This window comes from Hippoglossus hippoglossus, chromosome 10 (assembly GCF_009819705.1).
Source record: "Hippoglossus hippoglossus isolate fHipHip1 chromosome 10, fHipHip1.pri, whole genome shotgun sequence".
Lineage (NCBI taxonomy): Eukaryota > Metazoa > Chordata > Actinopteri > Pleuronectiformes > Pleuronectidae > Hippoglossus > Hippoglossus hippoglossus.
The window spans coordinates 250,292-266,678 of NC_047160.1; the positions used below are offsets into that span (position 1 = coordinate 250,292).

General features: G+C 41.4%; 1 protein-coding gene across 4 annotated transcripts in view; it reads right to left on the reverse strand.

Moving 5' to 3' along the window:
* Positions 1-587: 587 nt before the first annotated feature.
* Positions 588-16,387, reverse strand: part of LOC117769674 (storkhead-box protein 2-like) — a 91,421-nt gene continuing 75,621 nt past the window's right edge. For all 4 annotated transcript variants that reach the window (XM_034598747.1, XM_034598746.1, XM_034598745.1 and 1 more), the window contains 3 exons: positions 15,687-15,839; positions 2,934-5,319; positions 588-1,799 (listed from right to left, as the gene is read on the reverse strand). In XM_034598747.1, the coding sequence (XP_034454638.1) occupies positions 1,595-1,799; positions 2,934-5,319; positions 15,687-15,839 (2,744 nt within the window). In that variant the 3' untranslated portion in view covers positions 588-1,594. The remainder of the gene's footprint in view (positions 1,800-2,933; positions 5,320-15,686; positions 15,840-16,387) is intronic.

Genomic DNA, 16,387 nt, shown 5'->3' on the forward strand with positions numbered 1-16,387 from the left:
TGATCTGAGCTCTGATCTCACTGCATGCGTCGCTCTGAGCGAGTGAGGGGGGGCGGATATGAGTACATGGAGTGGGTCATTCTGAGCATGCATTAATGCGTTAAAAAAATGATCGCGTTAATTCCACAAATTAATCATCACGTGTGAACGTGTTAATTTTGACAGCCCTAGATATAACACAAACTTTTTGATGCATATAAACGATTCATCACTATATCTGTGATCACCATATCCGATTTCCAATGTATATTGAATATAGTTGTTTAATACAATTCCTATAGTTATTTAATATCGAATTCACCCTATGAATTAATTAAATTGCATCTCTGCACTGCTGTAACACAGGAATTTCCCCTGAGAAACCAATAAAGGATTTTTTATTAAAAACACACCTGGCCTGCTACAATAGTACAGTAGAGAAAACATCTGTCAGTGAACATTAGAACACTCGCTTGAATGGCAGAGATTATTTCTGGCAACCAACAGAAAGCTGAAACATGATGCAGCTGCATTTGTTGAATGAGCAGTCAAGTGGGGGGCCAGATATGTGGAAAATATTAAATCATTTCAAATCAAAATCTTATCCCTGGAGCTGGTCCTCAGGTTGCCTGTAAAGCTAGAGGAGATTTAAAGTTAAAACTGGAAAGAATGTTTACACAGTTCCGATGGGCATCGGCACATTAATGTTACAGAGGGTAAAGCCTTGGTGACAGGTTATTAATTTAAAAGTCTAAGCACCAAAACCTTGCATTTTGGAGGGATGATTCACTCAATGTGAATTTGTTTGCTACATCTTACAGGGTACCTCTTAGTGGAGAATGTTAGAGTTGGATTAGTGTCAGTGTGTGTACCATTAGTAACAGTGGTCAGCAGAGCAGCATCTCTTAAATGTGTACACCTAGACACACAGAGTTCGATGTACTGATCTGGAGCAGCTAGAATGGGAGTGGAAAAAACATGACCTGAGATTACAGATTATACAAATATAACACACACACATACACACGTTTGTACAGCTATTTTAGTGAGGACACTCATGGCATAATGCATTCCCTAGCCCCTTACCCTAACCCCAACCATTCAAACTAAATGCCTAACCCTAACCCTAAGGGTTACCTTAACCTAACCTAAACCTAATTCTAACCCTAACAATAAAAACCAAGTCTTAACCCCCAAACAGTCCATTAAAGGGGGTCACAAAGTGAGGACCGGCCAAAATGTCCTCACTTTCCCAAAATGTCTTCACTCCATTGGTTTTAGACTCAAACTGGTCCTCACAAAGATAGCTGTACAAGAGTGCGCGCACACCCCCCCCCCCCCCACACACACACACACACGCACGCACACGCCAATGTATGTGAAAGAACATAACAGCAGTGTAAACAAGAGGCTGTACAATGACTGCCCAGTGGCCTGTTTATTTGTGTGAGTGTGTGTGTTTTAACAGCTATAGTTCCAGAGTGGGCCTATCACAGCGCCACTGGCTAAATCCATTTGTTCGTCTTAAGGTGTAACAGTCCTCTGGGTTGGAACTTAAATTTTCTGTCCCTTGTCCATTGGATTTCAGCATCCTGCCCAGCCTTTAGTTCTGTCCCTAGACGCTGGTGATTGATGCAAGGCAGGCGCTGGGCTTCTGGAGTTTCTCTGGTTGGGTGCTGGTAGGTTCTGTGATGTTACGGAAGGAGAAGGGGGGACCGTTGCCAGTAGTGATGCTGAGGTGTCCAGGACTCAAGGCCAGGTTCTGACGACGGTTACTCTCCACTATGGAAGAGGTGTTAGATGCTAGACTCTCCCTTGTTCTGTTAAGAGACAGAGAAACTCAGTGACAAATTGAACAACACTGAAGAAAGCACTAAAAGCTTCCCCTTCTGCTGGAAATAAAGCATAGGGAAATGACAATAGGAGTCCAGAACCCCTAACCCTAACTTCTATGGAGAAGCTGGATTGGAACACTTTTCTACAGCCTCAAAAAAACTGAAAAAACTATGTCCATCATTGAATGCTTTATCCAATTTTTGCTTGTGGTTTCCATGTTCTATAATGCTGCCTATTTTTTGGATGTACAAGAGGATGTAACAGGCAAAGATAAGATACTAATACTAAACTCAAGTGGCAGTAAGTAATGATTATAGGAGTAAGTAATATGGAATATTGTATTGATATTAAACATAATAAAAAAACTGTAGTATCACACATGAATATTAATATTGCACAGTGCTGGTATTGTTTCTCAGTGTCCGATAATCAGGGGTCCTCCCTGCAGAAGGGGGATGAGTTACACAAGACAGACTTAAAAAAACATATAAGGATATAAGCTTGAGGAAGACATACCCACCATCCCCACTTGGGGTGAGGGTGACCCTTTTTAATATACATAAAAAATGTGAGGCAGTTTTTCACATAGAACACAACACTGTCAACACAATTATTATTATTACTACTACTGGTGCTATCATTAATAACTACATATATAAGTATCAGCAGTATAATTTTCACTATAACCACAATTCTGACAGAGCTTAAATATGACTGTTACACCACTGTTCCTGGCCTCTCTCTCTTCTCTCTCCCCAACTTTTCTCCAATCACCCCAACTGGTTGAGGCAGATGTCCGCTTACATTGTATCTAGCTACTCCCCGTTAAAAGTTTTTTGCCCTACTGCAGAGAACGGGACATGATTGGTTCTTGCAAAACCCAATGCAGTCTTGTCTGGGGCTAAACATCATCAGCTTACCTTAAAACAGATAAAACAATTTAATGCTGAGAGTGACAAAAATTAACCAACTTTTGCTCAAAACCAGTCAGTGAAATCCCTTCAAATGAATACATGAAAAACTACAGCGATAAATGTGCATGTTCAGTGCAGGGTACAAAACCTACTGTATCAGTTCTAAGTGTGTGTGCGTGTGCGTGTGTATCTACAAGTTCTCACCGTGGAGAATTGAATCCACTGTCAACTGTGATGGAGCTGGAGTCCATACTGTCCAGTCTAGCAGAGTGGGCTGACTGCTGGTTCTGACTGGACTCTGGAAGCCTCTCTTTAGCACTGGGGAAGGTGAGGGTTCTTTCAAACCGCCTCTGTAGGTCCCTCTCCTTCTCTCTCTCCAAGAGCCACTGCATGGTACCTGCTGCACCCCCTCCCATCCCAACAATGCCTCCTCCAGCCTTCTCGTCCTCTCCTCGACTTTTGGTCCCACTCTCCTCAAGTTCATCGTCATCTGAGACATTGTAATAGTCAAATGATGCCTCTGCAGTACTGGTCGTGGGTTCAATCCCCTGTGGGGGTGCAGATGTTGTGGCCACCAAAGGTTTGGGCGCATCAAAGGCCTCCTGGGAATCAAGTACATCGCAGGATGAGCACAGAGTAGAAGAGACAAGGGCAGGTGTTTTTCTCAGGGAGCTGTAGCCAGGCAAATGTAGGCCAGGAGGAGGTTTGAAGAGAGTGTCTTTACTAAAGATCTCTTTACGTTTCTCCTGACCAAAGGAGGCACTGTGGGGAGGTCGTCCATTCGGAAGGGGTGGGTCAGGGTTAGTGAGAGGTATAGGAGGCAGGCTGCCACCTTTAGGTCCCACCCATTTGTCCTCCTTATGTTCTGTCAGGTGGGGTGTCTGTCTGTCTGTCTTCCTGTTAGAGTTACCTACTTTTAATCCATCATGGCTACTTTTGCCCAGAGTTCCCAGTGGATTTGCTGTTGTGAGAACAGCATCAGAGGAACCAGAGCACTGAAAGTAATCATCAGGAGCAACAGAAGTGGGCAGGGGTTTCGGTGAGTATGCTGGAAGGTTGTCCCTGCTCTTATTCCTCTCTAAGCTCCTACCACCATTCAACCCCAGAGAATCCCCAGCAAGCTTAGCTGAGGTGGGTGTGGAACGAGAGTAGTGAGAAGAGCTCTGATTGGCTCGCAGGGTACCATCATCAGTATAGTAACGGTTCCGGTCATCATAATAATCAGGTGGTGCAATCAACCCTGCTCCGAGCTGTCCCTTGGAATTGTCCATGGATCTGGAACGTTCCTTGGCCTTGTCACTCCTTTCATTCCTGGATTTTCTCTCCTGGGTGTGCGAGTGTGAGCGGTGGACTTTGGAATGGTGGGCTGATGGGCCATGGCTTGGCTCTGGGAAAGGCATTTCCGTTCTTCGCTTAGCAAGCTCTCCAGACACATCCCATTCCGGTGTGACAGGCAGGTGAGAGGCGTCAAGAATGTTGGGGTTGCTGTGTGCAAGGTGAAGCCGAGCCCGCTGTCGCTCCATGGCCAGAGCGTGTTCCCTTGGTGACCGAGCCAGTGAGGATGAGTAGGCTCTATAGTCCCTGTCAGCCAGCTCTAGGTGGGATGCATCACTTGGCTCACCATGCAATGCCCTTGTTTTACTATGTGAGCGGCTAAATTTGGTCTGTGACTGCTTCCTGTGTCTACCTCCACTTCTCCTACTCCTAGAGCTCTGATTGGCTGATGAGGCTTTACTTCTTTGAGCACGCTCTTCTTCAAGACGCTTCATGACAGCTGTGTGCCTCGCAAGATTCTCCACAGTAAGGTCAGGGTTGATTCTGCGGATAATCTCCATCTCTACATGACGTGGCAGCTGGCTGGGCACCTCCTCATCACGGAGTGGCCACTCATCAGGGGGGAACTGTGCTGAGAAGGTGGCAAACTGCTTGGTCTTATCCTTCTTAAAGCTCAGACGGAACAGCTTCAGACCAAACTTACGACTGCCTGTGCCACTTCCTCCACTGGCTTGTTTCTCAATCTCTGCAGTTCCTCCTCCTCCTCCTCCACCTCCCCCATTGCCCCCCCCTCTGTGCTTGGTTAGAGTGTCCGTCTTGAAGGTGAACCCGAGGGTGCTGCGGCTTTTTTCTGTGCTGCCTCCTGTTTGCTGGGGAGGTGTTTGTGGAGGGTGTGGGGATGAGTACACTTCCCGGTGGTCTTTGGGGAATCGGCACTGTAGGCTGGTGTGGTGGCTTGGAGGGTCGTCTCCACGGTAAGTGTTGCTGTAAAAGGAATCTCCACCTGCGCCGACTCCTGCACTATGGTTTTGGCTAGTCTTAGTCTGTGTTTTATCACGCACGCCTCCAGAAGGGGATGGGGTGACTGTGCCAAAGAGAGGTGAGGTGCACTGTGTCTGCTGATGTTGCTGGTGTCGGTCAATGGATCTCTCGTCTAAGTGGTACCACTTGGAGCTGGTTCGGATTAGGCTCGGTGTGATAAAGTAAGTCTGTGGGGTTACAATAAAATATCCGTCCGTTGTTGGGTAGATCTTCCTCTCATGGACCAGCATGCTTAGTGTGTGGTGCAAAACCTCCTCTGTTGGCGTAGGAACACCTAAGAACAAGAGATAATAACAGGCATTTAGAGCAGAGGCATTTCTCACAGGTAATTAGATTAAACTGCAAGCAGTCGTACCTCAGAAGACTTTTAACTGATAAAATTATTAACATGTGTAAAATCCAAAAGTTTTGTAAAACCTGTGCTGTCAAAGGTACACATAGTATTACCAACATATAACCAGGTTAGATGTATTCAACATTTGTTTTGTCACTCATTATGTGGTGACAGTGGCCACACACAAATAAATGTATGTGCACTAAGAAATATAAAAATAAGTTTGATTCATTGCGAAACAATGAATGTCAGAGGACATCAGCTGACTAGGTGGTCCATCATGTGGCCCAGGACACAATTGTGTTCACTCAGCAAAGAAGTGTGGCCACATGCATATCAGATCACCTTTGAATGTGATCTGAGTGATCAGAACTCAGGACGCATTGAAGATACATTTGGGTGCATACACACATGTACTTAGAGCTGTCCACTTGTGATCAGATCAATCAGATATTAATACCAAGCCTGAATGGGCATTTCAGATGTCAAAGCATCTGAAAATCAATTTCTGATGGCAGAATTAGGGGACTGTTTCCAACCATTTGTGTAACTTTCTGAAAATAATAATCCTACAGCCCCACTCACCTGAGACATTGTCTCAGATGCCGCAATTGGTCAGTTGTGTAGTGTGAAAGTAGGCAGGAAGTGAGCTCACTCTCTTGCTGCACACAACTACCTCAGTCATTTTCACAGAGCACCTTAATCATGAATAAGGAAAAAGACCAAATAAAAGTCTTGTCCCTCTCTATTACCTCCTTCACACTCAGTATATTTACATGCACACTAATATTCCACTATTATTCCTAAAATGAGAAATTGTTGTGTTCAGAACTATATATGGTTGATGTAAACAGCAAATTCAGTTGACATCTCGAAAAGTAACATTTTTCCGATTCACTGATATTGTTCGAGTAGTCTTGGACATGAATGTAGTGAATTCAGGATATGTCTTATTTTAGAATTTTGTTACAGTTTGCAGCACACAGACTCACCTGTTTAAGGTAAGCTCTATGAGTTATACACAAAATAACCAGACAAAAGTTTGCAATGTTGGGGTGGAGATACATTCCCAAAAGAAAAGCCCATATTTCTTTCTTGTGAGAAATGTCAGAATGCGATAATTTCAATTAAGTGGTTGAAGGAATGTCTGACTCGGTATACAGTTAATATAATAATAAAATAAAGTAAGAAAGGGCGTATCCATGAGTATGCCCAGCAACATGTTCCTAAACTGGAATATTACAGAATAGTTCATTTCATTCTCCTTGTAAACAGTTTCTTAGGAATAATTTTGGAGAAAGGATAAAAAGGAATATTTTGTGCTGGGTACTGTTGGGTTATAGCATTTTCTAAGCAGGTACACAGGTACTGATTAGCTGATTTATGAACCAGTGAGGAGTGTGTGTACATTCTTTTACAAACTTCAACTCTCATAGTATCTTGTCTCTACGGTCGGTTTCTTCGCATTTTTTCCTGCTCTCTCCTCCTTTGTCTCCCCTTTACAAACCCCTCTCTGTCTCTCTTCAAAATCTCCAGCTGTCTCTCTCTTTATCAGTCTGGAGGTATTACTAGCAGTTACATCATAACAGCCTTTCAGCCCAGCCAGAACGATGCAATGCCATGCAGACAGACTGACAATCTGCACACGTGTGTGTGTGCATGCGTGCACATATACAAACACAAAGTGTTTGTTTATACCTCTTCATCCCCAATTTGTTGATTAGAAGAAGACCAAGCAGAAAGAAAGAGGTGGAAACATCGAGTTAGGCTAAAGGGCAGGTTCATCCTGATAAACACACTCACTCTTCCGCATAGTAATATACCAAGTTTAATTAGGAGGAACAGCAGATGCAAATGATTGATAGACTGTGAGAGTTCTGAGTCTAGTGACAGCAGTTTTTCAACTGCATAGTTATTGATTTGATCTCTCTTGCCCTCTCACCTATTTCCCCCATGCCCCAAGAAATCCAAGAACATCATTATGTTAGTGCTGATAACAACATAATGGGATCCGCAGTTTATTCTAAAAGTTGAACCAAATGGCATTAAAAAAAGAACAGCACTCTTTGGCCCCCTTTCTCTTAGCTCTCCCTTTCTCTCTCCCACACAAAAACACTGACAGTCTGTCACTGTCAGAATGAGCATCAGGAGATATCCTATCTGCATATGTGGGAGCTCACCATCCATAAACAGTTTACTGTTTTTGGCAGGCAGGCAGGAGTCAGCGTGAACTGGGAAGATATCATTTGGAGATATACTCCCAAGTAGGGATGCAAAGGGGGCGGAAAATTTCCCGGAAACTTTCCATGGGAAGTTAAGCTCGGGAATTTTGAAAAAAATGTTTTACCGCAAATTAAACGTTGAGCAATAAAAACATAATTCAAAACTCTATTTCAAAGATGTATGGAATGTAGCACACGCTGCACGTTGAATTTCAACCCTGCACAGTGCATTTCTCCATCACATGTGCAGTGCATTCTTCCATCACATGCACAGATAATTCCCAGCATCCTGCACACTACAGCAGGGCTATTGAGGCCACACTACTGCATTAGCCCAAGAACTAGTCAGGTAAGTTTTGATGATATTACTGGGGAAAATATATAAGCATGCTGATTGAGGATTGTTCATCTGTTCATCTAGCCTATTTCTATTCATTTATCCATCAATTGTAAAATATTTTTAAAGACGATTCCAATTGTTTAGCTAACTATTTATATCTCTGGCATTGCATTAGTGTTTTTTACAAGCTTTTTTCTCATCTTATTCTACAGAACAATGCTACGTGCACTATCTCATGTGTGGAGACATTTCACCCCAGCCAATGTAGAAGGAAAGGCTGTGTACATTTGCAAATACTGTGCAAAGACCTATGTTAAGAATGCCACAAAGATGCAGAAGCATATAGTCAAGTGCCCAAAGTTTCCTCAGGGCTCAAATCAGCTTATGACAAAACAAAATGTTTATATTTATGTCTGTATATGACAAGGTAAATACAGTTAGTATAAATTACCCACAAAATTTCCAGTTAATTCCCGTATATTCCCATGGAAAGTTTCCAACTTTGAATATTCCCGGAATTTTGCAACCCTACTCCCAAGTACTACCAAGTAATACTCCCAATTTAATACACTAAATTAGATGAAAATCCAAACAAAGAAAGGACAGAAATGTGCCCACCCCCATCAGGCTTTGCATTTTACACCCGAGTATGACGTTTTTCCTGAGTCCAATCTCTGGTGTCCCATTAGATGAGCGCCAGAGGACCCCTGTGGGGATCCCTACTGCCATGACATCACAGGGACTATAAAGCTCAACTCACACCTCCACACTGTGCCTTTCCACCACTGCAATGTTAGTTGTTTTAGGACAAAGGACACTAAAGCCGTTTTCAGACATGTCCTACGGCGGATCTCCGGAGAGTTGGGTCTGGACTTTCTCCGGAGTTTGCCTTTCACACAACACAGCAGGGGGTTCTCTGCACAGACACGTTCACAGCTATAAATTCTCCACAGGATTCAGGTGAGGGGTGGCACAGCAGAATGAGGCACAATTTACATAATTGGAAGTATATAGTATTGGTAACATTCTTCACATTTTAGCAGATAACAGTTAAGTAATGCCAATCGGCTTGTTGCTCCCTCACTGCGAGCTAAACACAAAATCACGACTGTTTTTGTCCTGGCTCCTAAATGGTGGAATGAGCTCCCCATGGACATCAGGACAGCAGAAAGTCTACACATCTTCCACTGCAAACTAAAAACACACCTCTTCCGACTATACCTTGAATACAATTTTAAAACTAACAATTTAGTAGCACTTAAATGGCACTTACTTATAGCACTTTGTAGTTTTGCTTTTTTGAAGAAATTGTACTTTCTTGATTCTTGTTGTTCTGGGTTTGTACCCTCATGGTTGAATGCACTTATTGTAAGTCGCTTTGGATAAAAGCGTCAGCTAAATGAAATGTAATTTAATGTAATGCAATGAGTCCTGGAAATGCTCAAAGAATATTTAAAAATGTGCTAATGTAAATGGACTTATACTCTATCAGTAGCACATCTTAAGTATACAAGTGTAATGTGTAATAATCTCCCTTATACATTTTGAGGAGTTTTTAAGTACAATTATGTGTATTATAAATGCTCAAGCATTAAATATACTAATGTAAATGTACTTGTACTCTATTAGTGGTATATTTCATAGGTATAAGTATATTATAAGTATGTAGTAGTGGAGTATATGTAAGCGCATTGTTAGTGCACCTTAAAGTCTCCCTTACTTGCATTTGTTTTTAAAAATATTTTTAGGAGTTCACTCCTGCAGTTAACGTAATATTCAGATTAAAACCAAATTTAAAGTCTGAAAATAGATTTTTCATTTCAAATTCGCAAGAATGTACATAATGTGGACAGTTTTACATATACTTCAACATATAGATGAAGTCAAATAATGTTATGCACTCGGGGAGAGTTAGCAGGTGGCGGTTGGCCTGTGCTCTCCCCTCCCCCACCCCTGAACTGTTGACCTTTGTGCTTCAGAGACATTGGCTCTGAACTAAATACTGCAGGACTGAATTCAATAGGCAGAACAATTGCATTTTTATATTACATCAAAAAAACACAATATATAACTATTCAAGATGTAGAGATCATAATTATGAAGGCCCAATCTATGAATATTGCAAACCGTCTTAAAAAACTAACCTTTCACAGTAAAAAGTCCGGTTGAAGATATGCCCATCCCCCAAACCATTCATTCTCTCCACAGCCTTGCTGCTTCAACACAAAGCAGCAGCAGCTACAGGAGACAGGGCCCCTCCCCTAAATGGGCATCAGCTGTGGGCAGATAGGGCACACATGGTATTCTCCACTTAAGCCGTTTTTAAACATGACCTGTGGGTAAAATTCAGAGACATGGCTACACGGTTTACACGCAGTCTGTCTTTCACACATACAGAACATAATACAGAACGTCTATGCAAAGGTTCTCTGCATAGACGTGTTCACAACAGCATCAAATACTCCGCATTATTCAGGCGAGGACATTTGGGTTCACACGTGCCCGTCCTTAACTGCAGAGCTCAGTGCATGTCTGAAAGAAGCTTTACTCTCTCTGTCTGTTTTACAGGCTAGAATGTAAAAAAAACAACAGATGATTACACATTTACCACAATATTTAACTGCTAAATAAGAATATTAAGATTAGAATCCCTCTCTTAAAAGCCAGGATCTATAAGTGGGCAGGCAAACTTCTACTCTGCAACCATACACGTGCACACATCGACATCAAAGGGGCCTGCCTCTTTTCTTCCTCAAGATAAAGTGCCCTGGGGTGCTTTTTCTTTTCTTTTCTTTTTATAAATGAATATTATACTCCTGTTTGTGCACAGCTTCCCTGTCAACATATATATATGATAATAAAAAATCTAAATATCAGGTCGGGAAATTAGACTTAGTCTCTACCCTCCCTCCCTCCACGTCTCCTGCAAAGTGATGAGCACAGAGCTGTGGACATTTCTTGATTCTTAGATGCATCGCGACATGGACGACTCTGCAACGATGCAGAGACAGAAAATAATGATTCATGTTGTTTTTAGTGATGTCCCGTCGCTAAATAATTATAACACTGCTGCTTCAGGACCAGGACAGACTTTCATTAAAGATCCGGTCGTCCTGAGTCAGAGTCTCTGTCAGAGTCTGCATCCTCCTCACTCCTCTGACCTGGGCTCACTTTACACTTCAACAAACACCATCGCTGATTACAAGTTATTAGGACACATATAGGACTGACGTTTACTTTGTGTTGGTTTGATTCGCTCTAGAGTTTAGAGACACATGTTTAAACCTGCTAACAACACGAGACGTAATGTGATGCGCACAGTCAGGACATCAGGGTTTAGACACAGCGCATGTTTTAACTCCATTGTTGCAGAAGAAGCAATGCCCTGTTTATCCAGGAACATAAATATGAATTCATCAGGTATTTAAAAAGATCAGTTCTAAGTGTGATGATTAGAAAACATCAGAGGAGCAGAATCACTTGTTGACCAGCAGAGTAATGCGCCTCAGTGCAGTGGTGCTGCTGAGGGGGGGCCAGGCAGGGCCATCTTCATAGAGTAAAGGCTATAATCAAAGTTTGTTCTTTTAAGCCTTAGGTGCCGCACACAAGTCTAAACTGAATGAATGTGAAATCAGTGTGGAGTGCACTGCCCACTGTCACAGACTTACTGTTGATTTATAAATTGAAAACCTTTTTTGTAAATTACAGCACACTTGTAATAACAGTAACAGTCTGTAATACTTTTTAAAGCACGTTTTAAATAAAAAAAGAGTTCATATTTGACTGATTTTATTAACTAATATTAACTCATAAAAAAGCAGCCATGTGCAGTAATATAGGAATTTGTGGATGTGATACATTGAAATACATCAAGATGCATCATTGTTTCCTCTGTTGTTGTTTGCTCATGATAAACCTAGTGAATACCAAAGAAGACCATTGTCTCTGTGTGAACTGTTGAGTATTTAACAATTGCTTGAGTGTGAGTCAACTTTATTCTGTTCTTTATTTCATTGCCCCATCAAAATTTCCTGATTTCTGAATTGTTGGTTGGACATAGGGCTGGGTTTTAAAAAACTATCCTCTGATTAAAATTGATCTTCATTTTAATGATCCAATACCGATTCATAAAAAGGATGGATTGACCTTTTAATATAAACCCTTTCCCGTTGTTTACATAAAATAACAATATTTTAGTGAGTTGTGTCTTATCTCCTCTCCTAGAGTGAGGCGGAATGCACACTCACACACTCAGGTCCCTGGGGCAAAAATATTTTTTGTTTTTGGTGCTGCCTTCATTTACTGTCGAAAAACCAAAACAACCCAGGGAAAGTATCCTGGTGTAAACAGTTTGCCCTTTCACTGAAGCAAACTGGGCTGTTTAACTTTTTCTTTTACATATTTTTAATTAATGACACCTGTATCTTTAAAAATAATCTTCAGTGTTGTGTTTAATTGCAGCGTTTAATCACAGCTTCCTTACTGGAACTCATCACCTGCATGTGTGCTTCCGCACAGGCGTAAAAAGGTTTGGTGGCGATTGTCTGTGCATGGCAGGCTCCACCCACCCATCTGTTGAATGACTGGGAGGGGGCAAAATGTTCCAAATGTTAAATATTTATTCAAGTGCAGTTTTGTTGACAGAGCCAGATAGTCCATTTTATTCAAAATTTTGGTGGTGTGTGGTTTTTTATATTTATGTTTTATTTATTTAGGATATTAAAATATTTTTTATTCTAATTCAAATGTCAGACTGTGTATTCTTATATACAATTTCATTGCTCTTTGTTAGGGTAATTATTATAATGCTATAATATCATTGTGGCAAAGGACAAACTGAGACAAACTAAATTGAGCAAATCTTGATGAATGTGCAAAGTTTCATGAGCTTTCCAATCCCGCTACTCATTGGAATTTTATAAAAGTATTTGTGGGTGCTATTGAGCTGCAGTGACACGTCTATGGTCAATTGTGATATCAAATCAAAGAAATTACTACTAAAAACATCTGTGCAAAATTTCGTCAGTTTTCATGCATGCTTAAAGGGATAGTTCATACAGAAAGACTGCACAGCCGTAATGCCACAGTGAACAAGGAGTGATGGGAAGGGAAACACAGCCGTTTTTGGGGGCCAAGCCCTTTACTTCCTCTTTGTCAGTGCCTCTTGTTTCATTGATCTCAGGCTTTGCCGCTGATGCCTTACAACCTGGATCATGGTTGATTAGCTCATAAACTTCTGCTTTTTGTCCAGGCTGGTTGCTGCTACAGTGGTTTGTCAATAATAAAGCAATAAAATATGGACTGTTACAGACGGAGATTGCAGAAGTAGAACGATGAAATGTCGGGGCTTGCAGACACCACTTGAGCAGTATGCAGGCATGTTGTGTTTTATTGTGCTTGTGCTGTTGTTTTATTATGTCTGAAACTTTGGTCCCTAATTTCTTCAATCGTATTGGATTCTGCTGCAACACTGTTTACCCCTGAGGCTCCTAAAGTGTTTTGTGGACTCAAACACTTTACCCACCCTTCAACGGCATAGTGGTGAGTAGATAATGAGAGAACTTTCATTTCTGGGTGAAATATCCCTTTAAGACCTCAAAAACTTGTTTGTAAAATGAAAAGTGACACAGGAAATCAAAATGGCAGACTTCCTGTCCAACAAAAAAAAAAAATTAAAATATGGTTTAAAAATGTCAAGGTAAGCTTAAGGATCCCATCTGAGCATCTTATAGTTGGTGATGTCTATGTTTCAGGGGGCACTGTGCTTTTTCACCCAACCTGAGATCTGTGTCAAATTTGGTGAGACTTCTAGCATCCTAAGGCGTTCAAAAATCACATTTTCCCAGCCATTCCAGCCCTAGCAGGGCTCACACAAACTGTGTCTGCCCCCAAACACCTAAATGAATGAAATCAAAAGTAAACAGGAGAGGAGTATACATTCAAACGAGGGCTGCACGATATTAGGAAAAACATGTGACATGCGATAACGATATGACTTGCGATAAATAAACAAACAGTCCCTGGCTACGGACGCAAGCAGTCTATGGCTGCTCCACAGCCCGAGGGAGAAGGGGTACAGCGCCACCAAGTCCGGGGCAGGCACCAGGGAGCCATACAGTCCACTGACAGTGATCATTTGTCAGAGACGTCAGCTGAGTCTTTGAGAGAGAGAGAGAGAGAGCAGCGGAGTCAGTGTGTGTTACTTTCCCCTCAGGTTCTGGGACTATCATAAATAAGCTACGCAATTCTTTTATATAATCAAATAATCATAGTGATAAATTTGACCCGGGACAAACGTGATAACTAAGAGTTTCCACAGTAGAATTAAGTTGGGAGGAGGCCGAGTGAGACCTGACAGAGCTGCTCTCTCTTTATTCTCATCTTCTGACAATGATCTGAATATCTTTAATTTAATATCTAGTGCAGTCAATCCCGACTCATTTATGATCCGATTACTGACCATCAGTTTTACTTTATCTCACTGAAACCTGGCTGGGTTCACAGCAATCTTTAAATTTTACTTATCTATCAACCCTCGACCTAAGTTATAGCTCATTTAAAGATCTCCTCATCAGCCTGGTACATCCAAGCCTGAAATCACATGAACCAGTTAATCTGGTTATTATATCGTCAACCTGCCCCTTACTCTGAATTTTTATCTGAGCTAGTTCTTAACACTGATAATCATAGTAGTAGGTGATTTCAACATTCATGTAGATGTTGCCAATGACAGTCTTAGTCTAGTTCAGCATTTAATTAATAGAATTGTTTTTTACACACTCTTGATCTTGTTCTGACAATGTAATAATATTTCCCCCAAACTCTTCTGTCTGACAATTTTTTAATCACATTTAAATGTACAATTATTGATTACAATGTACTGTAAACTAATTTAAAGAATTTAATCCTGCGACATTTACTTCACAGCCATGTGTCAGTACAATACAGGAAAGTTATCCAAACTCCACTCCCACACTAGTTGATAACTTTGTTAATAGAACAGCAACCTCATTACAAATAACCCTAGACACTGTATCCCCGCTGAAAAAGAAGAAAGTAAATCAGAGGTGATTAGCTCCCTTTTATAATTCTCAAATGAGTGTTTTAAAACAGACATCACGGAAGCTGGAGAGGAGGTGGTGTTACACCAACCAAGATGATTTTCACCTATCCTGGAAAGATAGCCTGATAAATTACAGGAAAGCACTCCGAAATGCCAGAACCTCCCTTTGAAAATAAGAACAACTCCAGGTTTCTATTCAGCACTGTAGCCAGGCTGACAGAGAGTCATAGCACTATACTTATCCATCTATTCTTCTAACTCTGAGGAGGAATGATTTCATGAGATCTTTACAAATAAAATTCTAACCATCATAACAACTAGTCTGTCAGAGCTGAAACCTGAGGGTACACAACTGTACCTGGTCTCTCTCTCCTCCCCCACCCCCCATCTCTCTCTCTTCTCTCCCCTCTTGTCCACCCATCTCTTCTCTCCTCCCCATTATTCTCTGCTCACCCCAACTGGTCGAGGCAGATGTCTTGACCTGCTGTTAAGTGCCTTAAGATAATGTGTATTATGATTTGGCGCTATACAAATAAAATGTAATTGAAATTAATTTCTTAATAATCATAATTGTCATATTCAATCATATTCACCCCAAAAATCTCAGGGCCATTCTCAAGCATCAGTAGGCATAAGCTGGTGGCTGGCTGTTGCTTGGTGGTGGTGTGTAAGCTGGTGTTACCTGGAAAACATGTCTGCAGGTGTTCAGTTAGGGCCTCCTGAGTGACAGGCCTATGGGCAGAGTTCATCGCAGAGATAGCCAATAGCAACACCTCTCCCAAAGGAAAGAACTGCGATTGGCTGATAGGGGACATACTGATGGGTGACACATCACCTGTGAAAAGACAGAAGCCAGACAGTTAAGCTTAATGTTGCACTAATACTTCATACCTGACCCTGTTGCATGATGAGGCATCCTCCATATGTCATGTCATCACTCTAATTCGTAATTTCCTGTCACATCCCTACTTTTATCTACCCAATGAAGGGAAATCTTGGCTAACAATTACCAGAAAGAATATTAAATTAAGATATTTTCTCTCTTTTACTGCCAGATCATCTAAACATATATAAGAGCCAAATTAAGATTTTACCATAAAGTCTAATATACTTCTGCATTGAAAAGATGCCGTAGCTGAAGTGTAGGTGCATACCGGAGCCTGATGTGCACCTCTCTAATGAATATTTAACATGGCAATGCAGTCCATAACTGTGATTTGTCAGTTTGATAGCATTGCATTTCCTTCTACACATATCTAGCTGCTCATTCTTCATTCTGCCATTTTTAGTTGAGTTGAATGTAGGGCTGCAACTAATGATTATTATCATAATCGATTACTCTGTGGATTATTTCTTCGATTAACCGATTATTAATCAGACAAA